The sequence below is a fragment of the Sinocyclocheilus grahami genome, unplaced genomic scaffold, assembly GCF_001515645.1.
Source record: "Sinocyclocheilus grahami isolate Dianchi unplaced genomic scaffold, SAMN03320097.WGS_v1.1 scaffold36.1, whole genome shotgun sequence".
NCBI classification, from domain to species: domain Eukaryota; kingdom Metazoa; phylum Chordata; class Actinopteri; order Cypriniformes; family Cyprinidae; genus Sinocyclocheilus; species Sinocyclocheilus grahami.
In genome coordinates this window covers 3,739,144-3,766,385 of record NW_015505215.1, presented here as the reverse complement: position 1 = coordinate 3,766,385, position 27,242 = coordinate 3,739,144, and the positions used below count along the sequence as shown (strand labels likewise).

Genomic DNA, 27,242 nt, shown 5'->3' with positions numbered 1-27,242 from the left:
CCAGGCTTACGAACACCCTGATGACAATCTCAAAGCATTATCTGTTATTGTGGCATTGCATTTCACTTGCATCTTCAAAGAGGCATTACCAGATGACATTCAGCACTTCTGCAAGATTTCTCTGTATACTTTGCTGCGTGCATAACTAATTCGACAGATTGTAAAATAACCGCATGAAGAATTCCCTTTCTTTGGTCAAAGATCAGGTGGTCATGTGCTCTGATCCTCCATGCACGCCCACTCAAGTTCACACTGTGCCTTTATACACTGCTTGAATGTTAAGCCCTTAGTGGTTTGTGATTTTAATTTTCTTTTTGTAAATGTGTAAATATTATTTTTGATTCCAAATCATCAGGACTCTCAAGCAAGAAAAATAATTTTAAACACATGGCAGCTGCTTCGAAATCAATTGTCTTCAAAGGGGATGGTTTTTAAAATTGATGTGGCCATTTTTTTTAAATTAGATAACGAGTATACTTTGTTACACATTTCACTTTTGTTTATAATAAAATCATTTGATAACATTGGTTTAAACTGGATTATCATAGCTTTTAGTTTAGCTTGGTTGCATAATCATTAAATCTGTAGGACTGGAATATTCAATGTGGTTGGGGAAAAAACAAACCAGTAGACTCTAGATGTGTTATGTTAGTAATAGCTTTTTTTATTGGACTAGTACAATAAATACTGGAAAAATGACAGTAAAAGAAAAATAATTCAATAATAGAAAAACAAACACTATAGCTCTAAACATCGAAAGAAATCACAATTCGTCACTGACTTGAACACTTAAGTCTCAGAAATGTGTTGTGATTTACTTTCTAACAGGAGACCTTCCTCTGTTGTGACAGAAAGATAAAGTCATTCATCCCCAATTTCACTCCTACACCAAATAACACTTCATTCTTACAAGATTTAGACTAAACTATGAAATGATTTGCACTGTATGAACTGAGTTTGTGTTTAATGTGGACCTAGCCACAAAAATGTACTACAACTAACGCCTTAAGTACTAAAGCAGTCAATTAATTACAGATCATTTTGGGAGAACATATACATCTGAGAGACACCTGGAACAAGTCCTCAAAAAGAGGATTAGAAACGTCAATACAATATTAATACTCCAGTTATTGGTCTACAGTTAAGCAGCGAAGCCGCTTGATGATTCACTCTGGATTGCCAAGCATTTCACATCAGTGTCATATTTGCATTTTGTTTTTAGCTTGTGCAATAGTTAGACAATATGTATTTTTTTAAGTAACAAATATTCCATAATTAACTCCTAACTTCAATGTAAACATTAATAAGAAATCAATTAACCAGATCTCTTAATGGTTACTCTCATCCAGGAATGTTCTTTTCATGAATATCTTCCCTTTTAAATACACATCAATTGCACAATTATTGCAGCATAATTTTGGATGTTCAGCAACAACAAGAGAACCAGCAAATATCATTCAGAGCAGAAAAACAATGCTACAGTAAACATAGGCGATTTTAACTAGTACTGCTAAAGCATCAGTAACCACTCACAATTGGTAAACAACAATCTCAGCTATGTGCGTAACTAGATTCCTGATGTCTAATATGTGAATTCGAATACAGCGAGGCCTTGACTTGCAGTCCGCATCATTAGGTTGGATATAGAAATATGTATGAACATGAATGCAGTTTTGACAGAACCTTTAGCAGACTTATGCAGGTTAGACAGGGTCAGTGATCACTACATCTAGGCACTACTTAGGGTAAATGGCACTTAACTACGCACCCATGCTAGAAATCAGTGATATTTTAGTTTTCACAGCAACGTATGATGATTTATAGAAGACAATGAATAGCTGATTGAATCTTAAACGATAAAGCAAGTAAACAGACATGCGCTTTTGTTCCCAGCGTGGAATATAAACGTTTAAGTGAGAAGTAAAGGGTGATAAGCAACTAAGAGGTCAAGAATGAGAAAGATGAGAAGGAAAAAACTGTCATGTGGGTGAGAGGTACGAAGAGATCACAAACGTGCATGCTTTAATATGCCAGGACACAGTTTTGGTTCGTCAGGTGAAACAACAGAGTAAGGGTGAAAAAAAGAAGTAAAAGATGTTTGCCAGAAAGGTTCAGCCCTCTCTGGTGCTGACTCTGGGTTCAGCCAGTGAGCTGTGGATGATGCCTGAGATGGACTCCACACCCTCTCCCTCTAGGAAGGTCCGATGGTCTCCCTCGATCACATGAACTGACACCTTCCCATCACACACCTGCAGACACAACCCAATCCAATTATTAACACTGCAGGGATGCAATATGGCAACAAACACAACAGCGAGCTTAAAGGTACAATATGTACGTTTTCACCGCTAGAGGGCGCATATTCAAAACAAACAAAGAAACAAAGGCGTAGTTTGATGACTCCGTGACTTGAGTGTGGAATCATGGGAGTTGTTGTCTTCATCCCCACAGCCGACGCAATCCGACGGGACTCAGGCAGAAATCATGTTCATGGATGAGCTAATGTATTAAAGATTTATTAACATCGTAGTATGAAGCAGAGTGAGGCGGAAAGACGTCGAAGCGAAACGAGGCCGCTGAAGCAACTGCTAATGAGAGACGAGAGTGACACGGCTTTTATTATGCCACACTTTAGCGCTTCCGCTCCTTCCGGTCGTGCGTATGTGGGGTAAAGCGGGTTAGATACGTTTGAAAGTTCTGTTATAATGCTACTCTGTATGGTCGTCACCCGTCTAATAAAACGCACAACGTATTAAAGCGTCTTTGGTGTTTCCATGTTTTCTACAAAACAAAACCGGAAATCGAGGATGTATGACGTCATTGGCAGGCGACACAATGACACTATAGACGCGATCCGTGTCACTAGTTAAAATTGCTTATTTCTCTGGATTTAAACATTCTTCGAAACATTTGGGATAATGCAAGTACACAAGTCAGCAAAATATATAACACCGTTCTAGTGGTTTTTAGATATTTTAATTTTAAAAAATCGTACATATTGTGCCTTTAACGTCTTTCTCTCAGCATGATCTCCTTCCCAGATTCAGAAGTACTTCCTGTGCAATTACCTTAACAATGCTTCCTGCACACAGGAAGGACTAGAGCTAGGTCTCAAAGGTACGGAGCCCCGCACATGACATGCAAGAAAAATGTATAAATCATGCGCATGATTTACTAATTCGTTCCCTCGACGTACTAAAACGTGCACACGATTACCATTTCGTTCCCTCGATTTGCTAAATCGTGTGCACAATTTACTAATTCGCTCTCTCGATTTATAAATCGTGTGCACGATTTAGCAAATCGAGGGAATGAATTTAGTAAATCGTGCGCACAATTTATAAATCGAGGGAACGAAATTGTAATCATGTGCACGTTTTAGTACATTGAGGGAATGAATTAGTAAATCATGCACACAATTTATAAATCAAGGGAACGAAATAGTCAATCGTGCGCACGATTTAGCCTACTATTTTTTTCCTGCATGCCATGTGCGGGGCTCCATACAAAGGTGATCACAGTATGAAATGTCTTCAAATTTTGCTTTTTTCCTCACAGGGTCCGAATCTGTTCTTGTTTGTGGAAACACTGTTGCTGGTAGCTAATATTGTTTTATCATTGTTCTGTTAAAGATTTTATGATGATTGTATTTTCAAAATATAAATAGTACTTTTCAATGTATAAAATATGCATCTTTTTTTCATTAAATTTACCTAGTAGAATCCAGTTCTTGATTTACCAAAAAAACAAAACACAGATTTAACCATTTTCACATAATTATAAAATAGGTTTGTCTAAAAAAAAGAAAGAAAAAAAAGTATCCCTGATAGCTTGAAGAACTAGTACCATATAAAAGGTTAAAAAAAATATTCAGTAATATTACTAAAAATGATATGTTTAAAATAAAATATGTATTTCAAATAAATGCTGTACCCACAAAAATACGAAAAAAAAAAAAAAAATCTACTGTGAAAATAAAACCTATGCACCAAATCAGCATATAAGAATGATCTCTGAAGGATCATGTGACACTTAAGACTAGAGGATTATATCTGTGGTCCATATCTTTACCTCGTGCAGTTTGTAGTCAGATCCTAAACCATCACCGTACTCGCTGCTGGCCTTGGCTCTCAGCAGGGTGACATTGCCGTGATACTTGGAAGTTGGAACATAGCGGTCGGCTGCCTTCAGTTTGTGGTAAAATGTAGAGGCAGCAAAATGGAGCATATCTCGGCTGACATTTTTATGGCTGGATGTGATCAGATCAACAGCCTTGTTCACACGAGCCTCCAGGTCTGACAGAGGTAACAATGTCTCCAACAGCTATGTGAAAGTTTAAGGATACAGAGACAGCATTAGCACTGAATTAATGTAACTGAACTGTAGTTAAGATACAGTCTATTTAGAAAAGACCATTTTAAATCAATTAAATGGTCAAAAATCTTTTAAAGACTGAACCACAAAGTAACAGTTGTTCACGTACCTTGTTGTACTCAATGCCAGTGAACTGTTGGATAAAAGCACACAGAGCTTCAGTCTCAGCCTCGGACTCTTTTCCAGGGGTCAGTTTGGCTCTGTAACTCTGTCAAAGAAAAAACTAAAATGATGACCATGTAACCTGGCATACCAAATTTTTCTGTTTTGTGCTTTCTGAGCTCTTTTATGGCACCTGTGTATAAGCTGCCACGTAAGAGTGCGAGCCGTCAAACAGGAAGAGGTATTCCACTGGGCATTTGGCTCCCTGCAGCTGTGAGCACATCTCAAAAGCCACACATGCACCGAACGAGTAACCAGCGATGCGATACGGCCCCTCTGGCTGCACCTGCCTCACGCACTCCACGTAATAAGTGGCAAGACTCTGGATACTGTCTAGAGGAGCGGCTGCAGATGGACAAAACACATAAAACAGAAAAAATGTAATGGGACTGAATTTGAAAAAGAAAAAAAAAAAAGATATAATAATCATTAAACAATTAAATTTTAAACAAATATTACTGATAAAGGGATTAAAACCATATAAAAGGCAAAAACTTCAGTAATATCACATATAGTAATGTTTAAATTAGACATTATTAATTATTCAGAATGTATATATATAAATATATATATATGAAGTGTTTACATTTTCACCTAACCACACTGAAAATAAAATGAAGTTAAATTTTATTAAAATAAAAGTCATGTTGAGCGAGTAAACTGCCCTTCACCCAAGTGTAACAGTGAAAAGTGATCCTTGATCTTGTGTTTACCTTTGGTGCACTGCAGGCCGTAGCACGGCACACTAAGCTTGCTGGTGAGAGTGTGGAAGGCAGCAATAGAGCCCTCGATGGGGTGAACGAGGAATAAGGGCCTTTCGGCACTCTGGACCTCGTTCAGCGGGGCCACCGTGGGGCTGTCTGGGTTCACCAGCATCCGGCTCAGATCTGACTCCAGCAGAGCTTGAGCACCAGATCGCTTTGCAGGAGCAATTCGGGACTCTGAGAGAAACAGAATGAGAGAGATTTAATATATTGATGCATTATTCTCCAAATAATGCAATGTTTCTTACAAAACATGAAATTAGACCTCCTGAATTTATTTTCAGAATTATCTTTTAGCAACTTCCCAATAGCTTATTCAATATACTGTGAATAACAAAAAATGTTCTGGAAAAAAACATAAGGGAATCGATATTGGCATTGACACGAATCACATGCTCACCATCTTTCCCTCCTGATTGGCTGGAAAGCTCCCGTAGCTTATTAATGGTTAGCTGTCGGATTTCCCTCATTGCCATGACAATGTCATAGTCCCTCTCCAGTGTCTGTCTAACCTCAACACCCATTAGCGAATCGAGACCCAGATCAGCCAATGAGGCATCGGCATTCAGACTGTTCACATCACGCACACCTGAACAGAAGAGGTGACACTGTAACTTCGAAAAGCATGAAAAAGTGTAGCTTATCAGATGTTTGAATATTTCAGGTCTGAGCTTTTACCCAGAATATGAGCCACAGCCTCCACCAGGTCCCTCTGTCTGCTTCCTTCTCCTTTAGCGACCATCACTTTCTCCGCCAACACAAAGCTGGACATTACAGGCCTCTGCTGGCACAGGAACCTATCCAGTACTTCCAAACAGGAAGACATGCGTTGGGGCAACGTACCACCAATCACAGCATCATTGCCACCCATGGTCTCCAAGACAACACCCACATCTCCAATGGCACCCCACTGGATGGCCAGGCCCGGCAGGTTGTCGTGGCGGCGCTGCTCACACACTCGCTCCATGGTGGAGTTGGCAAAGCCGTAGTTGCTCTGGCCAGCGTTACCTCGGCCACAGCTGACCGATGAGAACACCACAAAGTGCTGAAGTTCTGGGCACTTCTGCCTAGTCACACTGTGGGGAAAAAAAGGAGTCATTTATCAAAATTCGTCATAAGCCACAAGTGAACGGCTGAAGAAAGAAGATATTCAATCAAACCATTCCCTACCTGTCAAGATGGATGGTTCCACCGTATTTGGGTCTATTGACGTCAATGAAGTGCTGTGGGGTCAGATTCTCCAGCATGCCATCTTTAAGGACCTAGATGATAGAGAGAAATATCAGTTTTGTATTTGTTCTTACTTTGTCTACAAAGGAAAATTAACTGAAAGTTACCATGGCAAGGTGGAAGATGCCACCAACTGGACCCAAGCGGAAGGCCTCAGTGATGAGACGCTCCGTCCCTGCCATGGAGCTGACATCACTGGTGGACACAAGAACCTGAATGCCCATGGCCTGCCACTCTCGAATACGCTTGGCTTGATAACCTGTCGAGACAACAAACGTTTTAGTGTGTTGCCCTGACCAATATCAGTGTTATTTATATACTATTTTCGTATTTATTCATATTTTGAATTAGCTTATTTATAGTTTTCATTTTAATTTAAGTTTTAAGTAACGGGTTATGGGCTTCTGCATTCTTATTTTTTATATATTTCTATTTATTATCATTTATTTATATTCCAGTTTTAGTCATTTTAGTATTTCAACTTAAACTTATTTTATTTCAGTTAATTGCAAAGGCAATGTTTTACATTTTCAAAATGTTCAAGTTTAAGCTTTTCTATCTAATTGTTATATTTTATTTCAGTTTTATTTTAATTAATAAATTATTTTTAATAGTTTTTGTTTTAGTAATTTATGTTCTTTTGTCATTTTTGATATGTTTTAATATTTCTATTTTAGCTTTATTTTATACTTATTACTGCTTAGGAAACTAACTGAAATAAATGAAATATAAATATTACTTCAGTTTTTTTATTTAAATTAATTTTGTTTTAGTTAACAACAACACTGACCAACACTGACATGAAAACTGATCAAAACTTAGCGCATCTTTACCGTTGCGGATGCCAGAACGTGACGTCAGCACCAGTTTACGAGCACCTCTCTCAGTGAGCCATTGGGTCAACTCCAACCCGAAACCACCCAGGCCTCCAGTGATGATGTACGAGAGAGAGGCAGGGAAGAAGGTACGGCAGATTGCGGGAATAGAAAGAGGAGAGGCTGCAGGAACAGTGGTGCTTGTCTCCTCTGAACGTACCTGAGAGGTGAAAGGAGAGTCGAGCAATTAGTAAAGTATAAGAAATTGGTGATATAAGAACATTTTGAGACAGGTTTATTCAAATTAATTATTAGCCCTTACCTGCAGCAGGACTTTGCCAATGTGTTTGCCCTGAGCCATGTAGCGGAAGGCGTCCTCCACCTGGTTCCTCTCAAAGACAGTGGTACGTAATGGCTGAACGACTCCACTGGCGATTCCCTTTTTCAGAAGCTCAGATACCTCCTCCCATTCCCTGTTCCCCTCCTCAAACAAAGCATCCAGTAGGATGCCGTGGAAGGCCACGTTCTTTAGGAACAGAGCCATACCTGAATCAAGAACAATTGGCCAAATACATTTAACACATGGAAGTAAGAGAATAATTGTTGATTGATTCAGGAATTGCTGTACATCTGGGACGCACCTAGTGGTGTGTTGTTGGAAAGGTCATATTTGCCGATCTCCAGGAAACGACCATGTCTGGCCAAACAACGCAAGCTGGCCTGCAGCTTCTCTTCAGCAAGGGAGTTTAATACCAAATCAACTCCTGAAAAAACACACATACATACGTTTGGTGGTTTAATACTTCAATCCTCAGCAATATTTGGTGCAATGCTGCTGTGTATTCAGAGTCACAGCAATATACTCTATTCACCTTTGCCTTGAGTTTGGAGCATTACATGCTGTTCAAACGAGGCGTCTCTAGAATTAGCAAAAGATTCAGCCGTAAGCTGAGGGAATATTTCTTGCAGGTACGCCTTCTTCTCTCCAGACCCTGTATCAAAACAAGATACTCGTCAGCAGTGTTCACAGTTGCTTTAGTCATAGCTTTTTTTCTTTTGACAAATAAATCATTTTAATTTAGTTAATACTCTGCAGTGTCATATTTCATTTTAGCCAATTTCATTCTCACTAAAATAGTACCTAATTTAGTCTATTAAAATTTTATTTAAGAATTATGAAAAGGTTGAACTGTAAATTCTTTATGCTTTGAATATTCTGTGTTTTAAATTGTGATGCACCAAAATAATTTTTTTTACCAAAACACCAAATACATAAAGTTTTCTTTTAGCCGAAAACCAAAACCAATAATTTTTAGTAGTTTGGTAATTGAAGTCTTTATGCTTTTCATATTGTCATGTTCTCAGGTGATTAACTAAAACCAGTCAAAGTAAAGTTTTTAGTCTAGTCGCCTCTTGATATTTCAGGCTAAATGTCACTGTTTCAGTCAATAATTTTGGCCTTTCAAAAATGTTTCAGTTGAAACAGAAAATGTATGATTTCTGCTGTCCGGCCCTTAGCAATATTACACATTAAAGGAAAGGTTAACAAAAATTATAAGAGCTACATTAAAAGAAAAAAAGAGTGTGTCACTTACCCACAGTTGTGAAGACTCGGCAGCGCATACTAAGTGCAATAGCAATAGCAGCCTGTCCCACCCCTCCAGAGCCTGAATGGATCAGCACACTTTCACCAGGCCTCAGACGGCCTCGCACCACTAGGGAATAATAGGCGGTGGCATACACCACAGGAACGGAGGCGGCCTGCTCCAGCGTCCTGCAAATAAACACAGCTTCACTTAGCACTGACAGTTTTGGAGGAAGATGTCTCATTCAGATTCAGAGGTGCCGAGGTTCTCACCAGCTAGATGGAACATCCCAAAGGAAGCGTTTGTCTGCATCCACACAGGTGGCCAGACCTTTAGCTGGCAGCAAACCCATTACACGTCGCCCACTGGGGTCTCGCCCTGAAAACTCCATTCCCAGCATGCACTGCTGCAGTGCTATGTCTCCTGCACGGACAAAACGAGAAGAGTCTCTAAGACTTTTTATAGGATAAGCTAGCGTGCAAGATTTCACTTATAGTCAAAAACAGGCTTGGGTACAAACCAGGGATGGCATCTGGAGGCAGTTTGCCAGTGGCCAGCATGATGTCTCTGAAGTTGAGGGAGGAGTAGTAAACACGGCAGAGCTGCACGTTGGGATTGGAAGGGACAAAATGACGCAGCGGGGAAGCAATCCATCGCAGCGATGAGAGATCACCGCGAGTCAGGACATTCACGTACGCCTGCTCAGTCAACTCCTCGCTAAGATCTAAACATGAATGCACAGAACAGAAGATTATCACAACATGCTCAAAAGACTATCCAATCAGAGTTACAATCTGAAGATGACAACCATTAAATCAAAGTTACTGTCGCCAAGTTACTGTACTGTTGCTAATATGCTACTACTATACCAATGGATCATGTAAGCTTCACTGTCTGCAATCCCACTAGTTGCTGTACATTTTGCAATGCCAAAAATCATCATAATTTCTGTCACTGATGTCAATTTACAATTAAATGCATTCATAATTCTGTAATATTTACAATGAGAAGTAATAATACCATTAAATAAAAAAATATGATTAATATAAATTAATCAAATATTATTAATAAAAATGATATGAACATAAATTACTATAAAGTACTGAAATACATTTACTAATAATACATTTATTCAATTTAATAAAAACAATTATTATTATGATGAAATAATAATCAATCCTTTATCACTGAAAGTCTTATATGACCTCCTATTTCACCTTGTGTTAACAACTGGTGTCTAAAAACACCCCACTGTCCATCACGGTACACGTTCATGACCAGATCCTTCTTTAGTAATGCCTTCATCTCCTTTTGGGTAGGAACAAGGGAGGGGACTTCAGCGCCTTTACTTAGATTAGAAACAAATGCACACCTATTGGGAAGGAGAAAAAAGACCATGTACATGAATACCACATTTATATCTATACAATTGCATAACTGTAACATCAAAAATATGACATAATAGTACAGTAGCATATGTGGAACGCTAATTGCACAGGAAGTGGACGGACCGTATACGGTTGCCTCCGGGCTCCTGTCTGAGGCAGTTCACCATTCCCACCACTCCATTATGACCCTTAGTGGCAATGAGCCAGACTGGGATATCAGATGACTCAGCTAAAGAACTCTAACAAGAAAAAAGAAGACAGAAAGGGTTATGTATTAGGATTTGTTTAACGAGTCTGCGGTTTGATTTTAGCATGTTGCTACAGGATTGCCAAGTGTCATTAGTGGCCTCGGCAACACCATTAATGAGTTTGTATGATTAAAGTCGTGATGAAGCTGAATTAGTGACTTATATTTTTATGTATTGTGATGTACATCCGAGTGTAACAGATTATCGGAAAAGAAAAAAAAAAAGAAGGGTGGGGACTTGAGCAAATCTATAGGTTGTTAACTGAGATGTAGGTGGTTGTACTCAAAATGAATGCAAGCTTGTGGTCAATAGTGGAGGGGGCAGGGTTTAAACGATTGGAGAAGTTTTGCATACATCACCAGAGAGAAGGCTGTCATTTTCACCAGAAGAACAAGTTACATTTCATGCTGACCTTTAGAGTCTCCACCCATTTGTAGTCAGCAGGGTCCACAAAAATAAGGATAGGTTGATCCTGAGGGGACTGTGGGCGCCGGTGGCAGAGGAAGAGGGCAGAGCCGTAGTAAGACTTTCTCAGCATGACCACATTTAAAGAGGCCTTTTGGAGGAGCTCCTCCCATTCAGTCTGATACAAAAAACAATTCTGTTTAGAACCCAAGAACTTTGCAATGGGCCAGACAAAACAAAATGAAAGAACAGACAGAACAATGCCAACTTATTTAAATACAACATTGTAATTCAAATGTCACTTTCATTTATGTTGTGGATCTGACAGATTTAGCACTTTATTAAGCACACACCTGTGTCAACAAACCCTCCTGGTTGTTTTGAGATGTGAGGAAGGCTACCGTCTCACCCAGAGTGTCTCCTCTCAGTAGGGTGTGGATCAAAACAAAACCGCCTTCTCTCGCCGCTGAAGTCAGGTTCTCTATCAGAAGTGCAGGGTTGGCTGTGTGCCCTGTCGCACAGTTACACACAACCAGGTCAGCCCCATCCAGACCACCCACTGCTGGGCCCTGAAGAGGGTCCCACTGAGCAGATGAGATGCCCTGCTCCTCCAGGGAGCTCTGGTGTGCAGAAAGCTGGTCAATGGAGACGTCTGAAACAGTGTAGTCGAGATGCAACATCGGTTGGATATTGAGGAGACCAACAGTTCGAGAAAACACACGACCGTCTGCGGCTAGAGCCTGAAGGAGAAGAATACATGTTGAAAATTTCAAACGTGTCATCCACCCCTGCCTATTTTCATCCTCAGTAATCCATTCACCATACCTCCACAACTTTGAGTTTTCCAGGAGTGCTGTTCTCAAGGGCCGTGTCCAAGCAGTGACGTAGCGCCTGGGAGTCCAGCAGGCCATTGAGCAGAGGGTCCTGCAACAGACAGTCTCTCTCCTTCTGCACCGTCTGTTCCAGCTCAGAGCGCAGGTTTCCGTTCAGCTCCAGTCCGCACAGCACAGAGAGCAGCCGCAACAGGCCTTTCTCCGCCTCCGCTCCAATCAGCTGGCCCTCGGTCGCACCTTCTAACCCAGGAATGGAGATCTTCACTCCCTGATTGGCCAGCTTCCTCTGCAGACGCTGTACTAGACCTGCACATAAAACATGGGGAAAGTAAGTACAGTGCCACCGAAATATAGGAAAATACCCCCAAAAATTTAAACTGGGGACAAATTAAATAATTTTAGGTCCATCTAATTTTAATAATACTATGAATATAAAATTCATAGTATCAAATTTTTTCGTAACATTCATGAAAAAAAAGGTATCAATAACTGTTTTCAACAATGATAATAATAAGAAATGTTTCTAGCACATCAAATCAGCATATTGGAATGATTTCTGAAGGATCATGTGACACTGAAGACTGGAGTAACGGCTGCCGAAAATTCAGCTTTGCATCATAAGAATAAATTACATTCCACAATATATTCAAAAAGAAAACAGTTATTTTAAATTGTAATATTTCACAATTTTACTGATTAAATAAATGAAGCCTTGGTGTGCATGAGACTTCTTTAAAAAAAAAATATATATATATATATATATATATATAAAAAACCTAATGCTGCAGTTCTCAATGATGTAAAAGTCAGAACATGCCTTTGCAATGTCTCAGTTGGTCTCCAAGTTTTTCATTGGTTCTCAGGCAATCGGAGTCCACATAGGGAACAAAGACAAACTCCTCCAAAGTGGGCGGAGTCTGCTGCTGCTGGCGACGGGGTGCTACGGTGGTGTGAAGCCCACAGATCTGAACTCCTCCAGCTGTTATGTTGTCAAGGCAATGGTTGACATGAATGTCCACAGCTGAGGAGAAGACATTTTTCGTCAGATAATTTTCAAATTAAATCAGGTTACATCAGACTTCAGCTAGTTGGTGTCTAATACCTTTCTGGCCATCTGCATACTCGTTTACCCTCTCCTCATGAAGTTTGGGGTCCACATACACAGAGCGTATGCGAGTGGGCAGTCTCAAGCTGCGTCCAGGCAGCCCCACTACGATCATTTGCAGCATGGTGTCTAGAAACGTCACCCAGTTACCTGTCCAGTGAAGCTTTCCATAGTCACCTGGAAGAACCAGAATACAAAGAGCTCAGGATTGGAGAAATCATGTTTTTGACCACAACAATCTATGTTTTAGCCAATATTATCTCCACAATATAAGTTTAAAGGGGTCATATGATGCTCTTTCTCTTATGCAATATGCATTCTCTTTGGAGTGTTACAAGCTCTTGGTGCATAAAGAAGATCTGTAAAGTTGCAAAGACTACAGTCTCAAATCCAAATAGATATTCTTTATAAAAGTTAAGAGTCAGCCACACCTATCTACCTACGTCACTATCTGGGAAGATTTGCATAACGCCGCCCAAATGTTCACGCAAAGAAAGGCGTAACTTTTATTCTCGCTGTAGTATTGTTGCCATCGCCCCCATGTCGTGAAGGCGCTGTGTGCATCGTTGTGAAAGCGAAACTACTTTGTTTGGACTTCCAAAAGAGGACTATATCGCTTCGTCATGCCTGGAGCTGATCCGTGCTGGTCGCTGAGGAAATACTTCAACTTCGCACTGTCGATCGCCAGATCGGCTTTCACCGTGGACGAAGCGGAGTCGTCACATGTGGTTGCCGCAGGCAATCACAATATGGTAAAGGGTGTAACATTTCCATCACACGCTTGAAGAATTCAGCCAATCACAACGCACTGGATAGCAGGCCAATCAGAGCACAACTCGCTTTTTCAGACCGATGAGCTTTGTAAAAATCAACGCATTTCAGAAAGGCGGGGCATAGAGGAGAAACAATAATGTACAGTATGTGGAAAATAATGTTTTTTTAACCTTAAACCGCATAAACATTTCATTACACCAAATACACAAAATAATGTTCTTTTTAGCAGCATAATTAAGATGCATTTGATGGGAATTACCAGTATTGTTAGACTCCAGGATCCCCTGGAAAGTCTTGCCGTAGTCATATCCACGCAGACGCAGCTCTTTGTAGATGTCCCCGGCTTTCAAAAGCAGTTTGGAGTCTTCCTTGTCTACAGCCATTGGTTTATTCAGCTCAGCATGGAAAGCATCAAGTCCAGCATCCTCCAAGACACTCACCTTACCTGAGACCACCAAGGATATCAGAGTGTGATCATGAGTCTTAAATACAACATTTTTCAATTTACAAATATCCTGTTTTACTCAAAAATGTCATAGTGGAAGCAGTTGTGAATGATGTCTCATGATGACTGGAAACTCACCACTGACTGCCAGATTTCCATTCTCCGACACCTCAAAATGGTTAGTGGCGGGCATGAGTCGCACCTCAAGTTGGACAGACCCTGTGATGCAGTGCGCAAGACAATTTGGTTAGCACTAAGCCACATCGACTAGAAGTTTGCAATTACAAGAGTCATCACTATGAGATATAATGTGACAACTGCTAGAAAATACTGAAGAATTCCAGTCTTACAGTACAAAGAAAACAAATCTTTTACCTGTCTTGGGTAGGATGGTGGCTCTATGGATGGTGACGTCTTCAAATGTAACAGGTGTGTGCTCTATGACTGCACCAAGCGATCTCATCAGAGTCCTCCATGCCAGAACCAGGTATCCTGTGGCCGGGTACAGCACCCGACCATCAATGCAATGACCAATCATGTAGTAATCAGGAGACTCTGGATTCATATCTGCACAAAACATTCAAAATTAAGCATGACAAGACAGCAAAGATGAGACAAACACTCATTTCAACTTCACAGCTACCCACCAATATTGTACACAATGGCTGAGGTGGATCCCCCTGAGCCAGCAGGGAAGTCCTCCACCTTGGGCACATCCCAGACCTGGGAATGATCCCACTGAATGTGAGGGGAGATGAGAGGGGTCCCAGTCGGAACAGGGTATTCAACAGCTGGATACAATTTATTACTGTCCACGTTATTTCTGCAAATGCAAGAGTGTGCATCAATCATTTAACATTGCAAATGCTGACAATTTCAGGTCAAAACAGCTAGGAAGAGAAGAGTATAAAAACCAACCCATTCATGTAGATCTTGCCCACATGAGAGAGGAAGAACTCCAGATTGTTGGCATGTCCTCTTTTCATTAAGGGAAGGATGGAGCAGGTAGGTTTTAAGCTCCGTTTTAGGATGGCCTGAAGATGAAACAAGGGTACATTAATAATAGAAATGGATCTACATGTGAATCTTCAAGACATGTATATAAGGGGTTTAGTCTTTGATAAATTGATTTATGTGATGCAAAATAATTTAAACAAAATAGTTCAAATTAATAATGAAAAAAATTATTATAATAATTCCGTTACCTGCAGCAAAGCATGTGGGGCAATTTCTACTACCACAGCATTATCTGGCACAAATCTCAGTCCCTCCTGAAAGAGGACAGGACTGACCAAGTTATTGACATGGTACTCTGCAGATGAGTAGAGTGCCAGTGGGCTCTCCCAGTCTGTCTGCCGGATGGACGTGCTGATCCAACGTGTTGAGCGAGGCCTTGGGTTCTTTATTACCTACAAGAACATGTACAGGAAGTCAGTGTCTGAGGTTTTGAGGTGCTAATGGCCACCAGAGGGCACTGTGACACTGCAATGCCTCACCAACTCACCTTCTGCAGTGCAGCCAGAAGGGCTGGAGCAATAGAGGCCATGTAATAGGAGTGGAAAGCCACACCAGCACTGCGCACTTCTTTGGCAAACACACCGCTCTCTTTCAGCTGGGCAACAAACTTGCTGACAGAGTCCTGCATAACCAAACACTTACTGTTAGGTACTAGTATGCATGCTTTCATTTTATGTGTTTCAAAAATTCTATACATTTTCAATAACTGAATTAAAAAAATGCAACTAATTCATTTAAAACAAAAAAGTAATTTCCACAAAATATTTGGCAGCAACCAAATCAGCATATTAGAGTGATTTCTGAAGGATCATGTGACACTGAAGACTGGAGTAACGGCTGCCGAAAATTCAGCTTTGCATCATAAGTTAATGCTGAAAATTTAACTTTGCCATCATCGGGAAAAAAGTACATTTTAAAATACATTCAAATAAAATAAAAAAAACAGTTATTTTTAATTAACTAATAATATTATTTCACAATATTACTCTTTGTACTGTATTTTTAATTAAATAAATGTAGCCTTAATGAGCATAGGAGACTTATTTCAAAAACACACACACACACACACACATACATATATATATATATATATATATATATATATATATATATACACACACACACACAAATACTTTTGTTTTTATTGTAGTTTTTTTAAATACTGAAATTAAGGTGAATTTATTTCTTAGCATGTATATATACCTGAGGGCCTGAGATGGTCACTGTGTCCTCAGAATTGTGACAAGCAGGAACGACACCCTGTGGACATTGAGCTTTGCATTCTTCCCACGTTAAGCCTGAGAGGGAAGACGATGGGAGGGTTGGTAAAAGGAACCAGAGGAAAGCTTGCTAAAAAATTTATAGCACACATTGCTGAACAAAAGACTAGGCAAATGCCCCATGGTGAGAGGCTTTGCACTTTACGTCCGATTAATGAAGTAAAGCCAGTGAAGGCATCTGCTGTTACACTAACCCACTGCAGCCATGCCCCCCGGGGGCAGGCTGGCCTCTTTAATACAGCGTCCTCTCCAGTAAGCAGCTAGAATGGTCTCACTGTGGCTCAGGGAGCTGTCGGCATAACCACACGCTAGCTCTCCCACAGAGTGGCCCATGATCCCATCAGGCTGAAGACCCATCTTCTGCAACATGTCAATCTGGGCGACCTGGAAAATTGAGGTGGTGAAAGACAGCCAACCATGGAAATATCATTCATATCAAACCTATCTACTATCAAAAATTATTAGTTATTTTGTCTCAAAACTGATTGTGATGTGACAAGTTTGAATATGCAAGCGTGCCAGTTCCACAGGAAAAAGCGGTTTGTTTGAGCAGAAAGTCACACAGGTTTGAACATGCAGGTTAGGTACATATTGAAGGAACTGTAATTTTTTGATCTCTTTATGAGACAGACAGAGCAACTGTTGAAATCATGACTGATTGTGCCTCTGTATTGCAACATTTGGCAGGCCTACTGTATATCAGTTCCAAAGTTGACAGGGGTCATTTTTTCATTGAGAAACTCTGCTGATGTCAATCCTGCTCCAGTTACACTGGCACTGTACATGGTATCTCTAGAGCTGAGGGAGACTGACCTGGATGGCTGCAAGACCAACAAATGCTTGCACAGTATCTTCAAAAGTGCTCTCATCAGCGTCCATGAGCAAGCGAGACACACACAACCCAGTATGCTTTAGAGCCACATCCGAACGCAGGATAGACTCCCGGAATTCTGGCAGCTGCATCAGGGTACGGCCCATTCCAGCCCACTGTGTGCCCATACCTGTCAGGAGACAGATACAAACAAAGACAGGACACAGAAATAAAAACCTAGCCAATGTGATCATGTCTAGAGACTTTCCATTATATTCACTGACTCGCTCAAGAGGTATATATCAGTTATTTTCCTGTATTATTTATTTAATAAAAAATTAAAATGTATATATTTTGTATACAGTAACAATAATAATAAAAATAACAATATCAATAACAACAACAACAACAACAACAACAAGTTTCCACAAAAATATAAAAAATATTAAGCATCATAGATCAATCATACATAGCACACATCAAACAATAAGAAGAAATGTTATTTGTGCACCAAATCAGCATATCAGAATGATTTCTGAAGGATCATGTGACATTGAAGACTGGAGTAATGATGCTGAAAATTCAGCTTTGCCATCACAGGAATAAATTACATTTTAAAAGAAAAATAGTTATTGTAAATTATAATAATATTTCACAATATTATCTTTTTACTGTATTTTTGCAGCCTTTAAGAGCATAAAATCTTTCTGACCCGAATGGTAGTGTATATATATAATACTCATATATATATATATAAAATGTAATTAATTTTGATTTAAAAAAAAAATCTTAATCTGTTCATTTTTGCTGCAGTGCCTTTAACAAATGCTTTTGCATGTAAAATGAGCAAAAAATGCCTTGATCCGCTTACAAACCTTCCCTCAATTTACTTTTATTGTTCTTTTTGTGTTTAGGACTAAAACCAGTTTTCTTGTTTTTATTTCACCATGACAGGATCAGAAAATAGTTTTTCAGCTTGGTTCCAATAAAAGCCCTTTCTGTTTCTATAAGTTACAGTATGTATTTTATGGTACAGCAAGTTCTCTTAGCACAAAAAGGTTGAGGGAAATAAGATTTGTTCACCATGAAAAATAAATGCCCCCTCACCTGAACAAATGTACCAGAGCGGTCTGGGTGTGGGCTGGGCTTGCTGAACCTCTGTAAGCTCTCCCTGTGCTCCGATCAGTGCATAGCCCCTGTACGGCATGCCTGCCGTTGGAACTCCAGACACATCATTCAGAAGAGACAGGTAGCTTGGGTTATCCTTATGCTTCTGGGCGTTGTCGAGGAGGGAAGTGACCGCCTCCTCAGTGCGACCAGAGGCCTGCAGGAGTCTGGGGACTGAGGGTTGTGCAGACTGAGCCAGTGTTTTTTTATCATGTGGACGTAGGATAACATGGACATTTGAGCCTCCGAAGCCAAATGAGTTGATGCCCACGATGCCACCACGGACAGTTATGGGCTCCGACACCACATGCACCTGGCCGTCTGTCAGAGCAGGAATGTCAGGGTTTGGATCGTGGAAATGGATGTTGGGAGCCCAGACGCCATGTTCCAGAGACAAAACCACCTGATCACATGCAACATGAGTTACTTGATTTACTTCACATTTTGGATGTGGGATTCAGCTTTCAGATTTTTAAAGAAAATCAGTTTATCTACCTTGGCAAGAGCCGCCAATCCAGAGGCAGGCTCTGGGTGTCCCATGTTGGATTTGGTTGAGCCAATCAGAAGAGGATCCCTCTGTGACTGACAGAATACACTCACAATGCCATTCACTTCCTGAGGATCCCCAACCTGTAAGAGTTATTTTGCTCAATGACTGCATTCCCATACACAAGAATATGATGTATATTTAAGTTATATTTAATGTTTTACATTAACAAAAAAATGAAATTTTTAATAACTTTTTTTTTTTATTTCCTCCATTTCCACCAATTGATTTTTGGGTTGCAAACCTTTAAGAAATATCTCATTTGCGTGTGAAAGGGACTCCTTTTGCTTTTTTATTATTATTTTGTATTTTATTGTATTATTGTAGTATTTTTTAATGATTTGATATTTAATATTTTATTATCATTTTATTTAATATTAATTTACTTGTTTATTTATTGGAATACAGACCTTAATTGGAAAATGGTGTGCATATAATCATGGCCATTATGAATCCGGCACATATCAAACCCATTATTATTTCCAAATAAATCTCTTTTTTAAGTAGGCATTTCACAGTGACTGACCTTAGTACCGGTGCCGTGGGCCTCGATGTACTCCACCTGATCAGGTGATATGTTGGCCTCCTGGTAAAGGGAACGGACCAGGCGCTGCTGCATCTCACCTGATGGGAATGTCACCCCTGAGAAAAGAGGAGACATACCACATTCCAGAATATGAGCAGATTTACACGTAGCAGTTCTGACATATGTATTTCTGGAACGCACATGTGAGCTACACCATGGATTCTTCTGTACTCAATGTAGCAGCACAAGACGCACAACAGCAACTAGAGGGGCCTGATATCAGATGTATGCCAGAGATTTCAAATACCTTTAGCCCTCACGATCAGCCAAGTGTCATGTTTAAAAACACTGGCGTGTAAATTGTGGCAGGAGGCACTGGGGGAAAGGCCAGCATCTACGTCACATATAGTGCCAGCATTCACAGTAATGCCAGGCTTCCAGAGCGAGTAAGCAGGTATTAACTGAGTTGATGTCACTCATGCTAGAGGATTTGAAACAGATTTGATGTTTGTGGGTGGGAGGGATGGGTTTACCTTGCTCTTTGTAGCCGTCTGTGTTATTGCCTGTATTGAGAATGGTGGCGTAGATTCTCTTGGCCATTGACTTCTTGGTCAAGAGTACAGCGACAGCAGCCTCTGAGCGACAATAGCCATTTCCTAGAGGGTAAAACAAAAAAAAACTTTGTGCAGTACACAAATTTTTCCCAACTTATGGAATACTACTTTTGTACAGTATTTAGCAAATCGCATAGCGTTGGGTATTATATCAAAAATGCAATGTGCTCAACTCAGGGTTATTATAGTTAACTAAAACTAAAATTAAAACCACAAAAAACTCTATTTTTGTTATTTTAGTTAACATTCCTTATTTTAATTAAGTTGATGTAATAAAATAACTAAAATAAAAATAAATAAAATAATATATATATATATATATATATATATATATATATATATATATATATATAAAAATGTACAAATACAACAAAATTACTAAAACTAACTTTAACTACAATTAAAATGAAATATATTATCTCCAATATAAGTAAGTGGACAACACTTGCTAAATTAACCATGCAATTAGCATACTACTGCTTAAAACCTTTATTGTTGCATAGAGCATGCTGCTTAAAATACTATTTATTCAGTATGAACACTTAGAAGGTCATACTCTTATAATTGTTATGCAATGATTGATGCTCATAGAACCAGATTCCTTTAATATCGTTCTGAGAAAAGCTGTAGACGTTACAGTAATATATAAGTAATCTCACCTGAGGCATCAAATGACTTGCATGTTCCTTCAGGACTGAGCATGCCCAGTTTCATGAACTGCACTGAGGTGTTGGGCTTGAGCAGCAGGTTGACTCCGCCCACAAGAGCTGCATCACATTGGCCATGGCGAATAGCATTGAAGGCATTCTCCAGAGCCAGCAGACTAGATGAGCATGCTGTGTCAATGGCTGTACTCGGACCTGAATGTTCGTTGTACATCAAATACAACAGTTAATGGCTGATCACATTAACGATTCTTGCATAAAGTGATTTAAATAATCCATCTCAACTGGTTGCACCAGTATAACGTGATAGTACGACTCGAGATACACCAGTGAAAGACGTGACTGTGTAATGAGTCACTTATTCAAATCACCTAAGTCGACACAGCACACCATACAGAAAGAATGAGGACACAGTCTTTCAAAACAAAGGTTCTGACAACTCAATTCTGTCCTACAATGTGCACGAGCATCGAGTCAGTAATTAAACTTATGTTTGCATACCATTGAAATCAAAGTAGTAAGACAAGCGGTTGGCAAACATGGCCCGCTGGCATCCTGTCATGCTGTATCCCAGCAGCTCCTCTGGGTCTTTACTGAAGGCCTCTCCTGCCTCTGAGCCACTTACTCCAATGTAGACGCCAGTCTTGCTGCCACGCATAGACACCGGGTTTATGCCTAAAGGGGGAAAAAAAAAAAATCAACAGGTTTTATTTTCACAGTCAGAAAAGAAAAAAAATTCAAACTAGGTTTAAAAAATGAAATAAAAAAGAAAAATCTGTTAACATAATATAATTGCTCAAGAGACAATTCTTCTTATTATCAATGTGAAAAACAGTTGTGCGCTTAATATTTTTGCGGACACTGTGATACACATTTTTCAGGATTCTTTGATGATTAGAAAGTTAAAAAGAAAAGCATTTATTTAAGAGAAATCTTTAACATTATAACTGTCTTTACTCTCACTTCAATGCATCCATACTGAATAAAATGTTTTACATAGTTTTAGAGTATAGCATGTAATACCACAAGACATCAACTACATTTCATATACCCATATAGCAGCTCATGCCTGAAAATAACATTTACATTTATCCATTTGGCAGATGCATTTATCCAAAATGTTTCAAGGGCATTAACTACCACAAAATATCTTACTATTATCTAAGAGGGCAGCTGAGACTAACCTCCATCGACGATGGCCTCGTACGATATCTCTAGCATAAGCCTCAGCTGTGGGTCCATGGTGTGGGCCTGTTTGGGATGCACACCAAAGAAGGCTGCATCAAATCTGTCGATTTCTTTTAGTTTTCCATTTCTTCGGGGAAGGCCATACAGACCTAGAATTTTAAAAAAGGAGGGAAAAAAGGAATCAAAAGCGCACTCTACTCATCGCCCTAAGCCTGCTTGTGCTTTAGCACATGAATGAGAGTATTAGCTTGGTGCCAACAGAGAGAAGAGAGACAGGCCCTTCATAAGACCCAAAGCCAGACGGACAAGGAAAAGCACAGAACAGCAGCCAGGTAGGCAAGGAGACCAGCAGATGGAAGACACTACAAACCCCAGGGTGGTCTTAAGGAAAGCATTATGATAAAAATCATGTTAATTAAGTCTAAATGTTACTTAAAAGTTATTTAAAATGATATAAAAATTATTCAAAGTGATAAAAGACATTCAAATATTATTAGCATACCTGGTTTCCACCGCCTGTCATCTTCTGTGACCATGTCCACTCCATTGAAAAGGTTCTGCCAAAATTCTTCCAAATTGTTTGACTCAGGAAGGCGACCTGAAATTCCGGCTATAACAATATCCTCCATGTCTGGTTAGTTTTTCTTTGATTCTAAGGGAGAAAAAAATTTCAATCAGTAAACAAAATCTTGTAAAAACAGAGGGATTCTGTCAGCTTGATCTGCACAGGCATTATCAAGAACTGTGTGAATGCGAGTGTGTCATTCATTTTAAATCAGCGATCTGTGAGTTGGTGTCACAGAGTTGGTGCAAAATTGGGGATAGGCGGGAGAGTGTACTGGGGGGGGGCGTGGCCTGGAAAGCAGGACACTTTTGTTCCCCATTTCAGGGTCAGAGCACTCAAAGCGACAGCATAGATGGGATTCCTGTTCATTCAATGCAATCAAGAAGCGCTGACAAGTACAAAGTGTCCCTCTGTTCCACTTTCCTCAAAACACAAAGGAGGGTTCATTTTAATTTGGTGGACCACAGAAACTTCATTAAATATGCCAAGAGAGAAATCAACTCATCTGACTGTACAGCATGCAATGTAGCAAATCCATCTAGTATATTTTACCATCTTTACAAAGCAAGCACAATAACTAAAAATTAACCTCAACAAGCAAGAACATTAACTTGAACAAGTTAATTTAATTTGTACAGAATAATTTAGATTAAAAATTCTGAAAATATTATTATGCAGATATTCTGTTCAGCAGTAGTAATGTATTGTTTCGACTCTTTAACACTTGTAATGCTTTTTTTGTAAGTTATGTGAAAAATATGATCGAGAGTAGCATGTAAAGCAATAAACATGCATTACATAACAGCTATTCAGCTATTCACTACAACCTTGACTGAGCATGACTGAGTTGTAAATTATATTAGTGCCCAGGAGCTATAAACGTAGGACAGATAATTTTGCAAAAATGATGCTTCATAAATCAATAAACTTAATTACAACTGTCCAAATAAAACAACATCAGAGGAGGATATTTTTATCATTTGCTTTCTTTAAAAATTGTAAAGAAAAAAAAAAAGTGGTTCTTGTTGATTTGTAAGTGAAAAGATATGATTCACTCACAAATCAGACACCGCTGCTTCTGTTGTGAATGTGCAAGGAACAGCAAGAGCAGGAATTCAAAGAATAATGAATTTTATTTCAATTTGTTTTTCCATTTAATTTTTTCTCATTCAAATATATCACATACATGTAATGCACATTGTATGGTTTACTTTCTTATTTGATTGAGATTTATATATATATATATATATATATATAAAATAATATTTTATGATCAAACAGTAGGAAGTGACGTCAAGGCCCTTTAAAATAACGTGAAAGTGTGACAAGCCATTAAGAGAGTAGATTTAAGTCAATCAATGTATGAAATGTATATGAAAATCAATATACATATATATATATTTAATAAGGAGAGTTATATTTAGAGAAAAAGAACACTTTACAATTACATAAATAGAATTAGCAAAAGTGGACAGGTAAGTCGGAGCAGAGGAATTAGCCTTCTTTGTTGCCATAGTGACAACCGGAAGGGCAGGTGCTCATATGCACCAGTTTGTCTGTGAACGTGAACTTGCATGTGTGTGTCATCTAAAGTACCATTTAATGCAACAGTACAATATAGACATGTCAAAAAGCAGTCAATGAACAGAACACAACATAATGAAGCAGCTATACAGTAGATAGAACTACTGGTACCACAAAACAGCTATATAGGTTTTAGTGTGAGCCAGACTACACCATCCTGGTTAGGATTACAGTAGTACTAGAAGTAAATTGCCATTCTGATTGCTTAACATTTAACTACAAATATAACAACTTCACGCTTGGCAGAAGCAGATTGAAAAAATAAACGGATTTCCGAATGGACAGTAATCTACCTGACCCAGATCCGAAGCAGCAGTTGAGTTAGTGATGTAGCGGACCGCTCCGATTAACAACCTCTCCCATGGTGCAGTGCTGTCATTAGCTGATGACTGTATTACAGTCGTAAAGTCCTTTAAACATCAGCCACACTCTTGCTGCTTAGACCATAAATAAATATAATGAATTCGCAAAAATTCTTTGATAGATTAATGAAGATAATTTCTGCATTCCAAGTTAATAAGAGAGAAGATATGTAATGTGTTTTTTTCCACCTGTGTAAAACACATACACACATATCATTGGGAGCCCATATATGAATACAATACAGTATGCTGAACATGACGGTTAATGAGAATTTATATATATATATATATATATAAATAATAGATGACTAGGCTGCAACCCTGACAAGCCAATGATGATGTACACTTTAATAGAAACTAGACTATAGGATAGTCCTACCAGTGTTGCCAAATTAGCAATTTTGTTGCTAAATTTAGCAACTTTTCAGACTACCCTAGCAACTTTTTCTTCCAAAAGCACCTAGCAACAAATTTAGCTATTTTTAAAATTTATTTGGCAACTTTTGGTGAGTAACTCAAACGATAAAAAGGCACAATTTACCATTTAAATTTCACAAAAAAAGGAAACCAAAGATGCCTAGCAGTACACACATCACAGGAATTAAGTTAGCTGCTATTTGCAATAGTTTAATTTAATAGTAATAATAATTTAATAATTGACTACTGTTATTGTGCATTTATGAGACACTTTGTTAGTAGCTTGTACCTGTGATTGTTGATGAGTTAGTACACTAAGAAAAATATGTAGAAAAATGGAAAAGGTGCTAGTAACTTTCCAGGACATTATCCCTTATCCGTTGTAACCCTGTAGCCCGAAAACACAAAATACAATGCATAATTAAAAATGCAAGTAAACAAAAACCTGTGGAAAAATCAATACAGAAAATTCCTTCATATTAACAGCAGATTGTGCACTATTTTTTACAGACTCTTCTTAGAGTGTAGCACACTAACTACTAATACACTGCCTTAAAGTATAATTGTTCAGAATGTGTACTTTTACTTGTTTACTAGCTAATAATAAAAAAAATGAATTGTAATCGTTCAAAAATGTGTATGTTTTCGATAATTCAATGTATTTAAAAATAGTTCTTTATATTTTAATATTATATTATGCATTTATATTGCTACGAACAAATCTGAATTAACATACTGTATATAAAATATATGTTTTTGCTGACAATTTTGCGTTGTGATTACGTAATGACGTCACAACATCATTTAGCACCAAATCAACCGTCCTTTAGCAACTTCCCCTGAAAATTAGTTAGTTAGTCCTATGGATAGGCTGACATAAACGGCCCTAAAAGCATCTCTAATTTGCTCTCAGTGATATCGACCGGTTGCATAACAAACCTCAAGGAGGTTACACAGAGTGACAAATTCCGCATTGACTCTACAATTCTGCCCTGATACTTTTCCACATCTCAACATATTACATTCTTGTTAGGTTTAATATATATATATATTCGCTTTCTTTTCTGTGTATAGACAGAAAGATTCAAAGCTATTTCTCTTAGGCAAAAATGCATCGTAGTGTAACTTAATCACACAGAAATGGCGCGAGATGCAGTCATCGCCAACTAAACGCGTCGCTTACTCACATCAGCTCAAGAGTGCTGGTTAGGTTTATTCAGAAGTGTGCAGTATTCTTCGGTTGAAATAAAGTAGTGATGGGAAGTTCGACTCGTTTGGCGAATCGGTTCTTTTGAACAGGTTTGGGGAAAAAAAAGCGATTCTGTGATTCTTTTACGTCATGACGTAATTACTTCATCACGCGGCCCCAACATCCTTATCCCATGCACCACATTACAAACTAAATTCATTTACATATCTTGGGTTAATAAAATTCTATATGCAGAGTTTCCCTCATCATCAATGATATCCTCGAGTCACTCTGAATGCTTTTGACTCTCGGTTCAAAGAGTCGGTGATTCCGCTAAGATTCGTAACCGTGATTCACTGAAAAGACCTGACTCACAAGAAGAATTCGTTTCGTTTGTGATATTATTTTTTCCCTCCTGCGTGTTACAGAAAACTGTCTCGATGTCATATGCCTGAAGAAAAAAAGCGATTCTGTGATTCTTTTACGTCATGACGTAATTACTTCATCACGCGGCCCCAACATCCTTATCCCATGCACCACATTACAAACTAAATTCATTTACATATCTTGGGTTAATAAAATGCTATATGCAGAGTTTCCCTCATCATCAATGATATCCTCGAGTCACTCTGAATGCTTTTGACTCTCGGTTCAAAGAGTCGGTGATTCCGCTAAGATTCGTAACCGTGATTCACTGAAAAGACCTGACTCACAAGAAGAATTCGTTTCGTTTGTGATATTATTTTTCCCCTCCTGCGTGTTACAGAAAACTGTCTCGATGTCATATGCCTGAAATTCCACCTTTACTACGCCAGTCTGCATCTGGTTAAACTACAGATCCAGAACTGACACGATTAATAACATGCACGCTTACCTGGATGTGGGTACAGTTTAACGCCGTGTTTCTCGCAGAGCCTTTGGGATAGAGTCGACTTCTTTATTCCTCGTAATCTTTTGTCGGCTACCGGTACAGAATGGAGAGTTTCGTGATCCCCCCCTTTGGCCAAGCCCTAGATATTACTCTCGCCCTTCTGAGTCCCTGTGTCTGTTTCATTTAAATGTCTGACATCCTCGGTGGCCACGCCACATGGGCTGACAGTTTGGCTGTGAGGTGCAGTCCAATGAGAGAGGAGGCTGGGCTGTAGACGCAGCCAGTGATGGGCTGATTTCCTACCGCCGCT

The 27,242-nt window shown here is 39.1% G+C and overlaps 1 protein-coding gene across 2 annotated transcripts; it reads right to left on the bottom strand.

The window, feature by feature from the left end:
• Positions 1-639: 639 nt before the first annotated feature.
• fasn (fatty acid synthase) lies at positions 640-27,242 on the bottom strand. 2 transcript variants are annotated; one of them, XM_016267206.1, is made up of 43 exons: positions 26,936-27,242; positions 24,387-24,527; positions 22,447-22,596; positions 21,941-22,093; positions 21,258-21,431; positions 20,751-20,951; positions 20,011-20,133; positions 19,478-19,593; positions 18,900-19,034; positions 18,345-18,807; positions 17,240-17,427; positions 16,621-16,810; positions 16,350-16,444; positions 15,634-15,768; positions 15,335-15,538; positions 15,048-15,163; positions 14,777-14,952; positions 14,505-14,696; positions 14,268-14,348; positions 13,944-14,129; positions 12,908-13,087; positions 12,623-12,826; positions 11,798-12,111; positions 11,326-11,712; positions 10,980-11,150; positions 10,443-10,558; positions 10,149-10,303; positions 9,452-9,655; positions 9,204-9,354; positions 8,941-9,119; positions 8,218-8,337; positions 7,987-8,109; positions 7,668-7,891; positions 7,364-7,565; positions 6,638-6,789; positions 6,471-6,562; positions 5,979-6,376; positions 5,701-5,889; positions 5,250-5,477; positions 4,670-4,881; positions 4,484-4,582; positions 4,072-4,323; positions 640-2,249 (listed from the first exon to the last, which is right to left on the bottom strand). In XM_016267206.1, exons 3-43 carry the CDS (start codon positions 22,571-22,573, stop codon positions 2,112-2,114), a joined length of 7,545 nt encoding a protein of 2,514 aa, XP_016122692.1. In that variant the 5' UTR covers positions 22,574-22,596; positions 24,387-24,527; positions 26,936-27,242; the 3' UTR covers positions 640-2,111. The 2 variants fall into 2 exon arrangements, with proteins under 2 accessions (XP_016122692.1, XP_016122691.1); XM_016267205.1 differs by lacking the exon at positions 24,387-24,527.

Coding starts and splice junctions, on each gene's coding strand:
- fasn (XM_016267206.1), bottom strand. CDS start 22,573: ATGGAGGATATTGTTATAGCCGGAATTTCAGGTCGCCTTCCTGAGTCA. Junction 16,445..16,620: donor GGGGGGCATGGCTGCAGTGG/GTTAGTGTAACA, acceptor CTTCCCTCTCAG/GCTTAACGTGGGAAGAATGC. Junction 6,377..6,470: donor GGAACCATCCATCTTGACAG/GTAGGGAATGGT, acceptor TTTTCCCCACAG/TGTGACTAGGCAGAAGTGCC.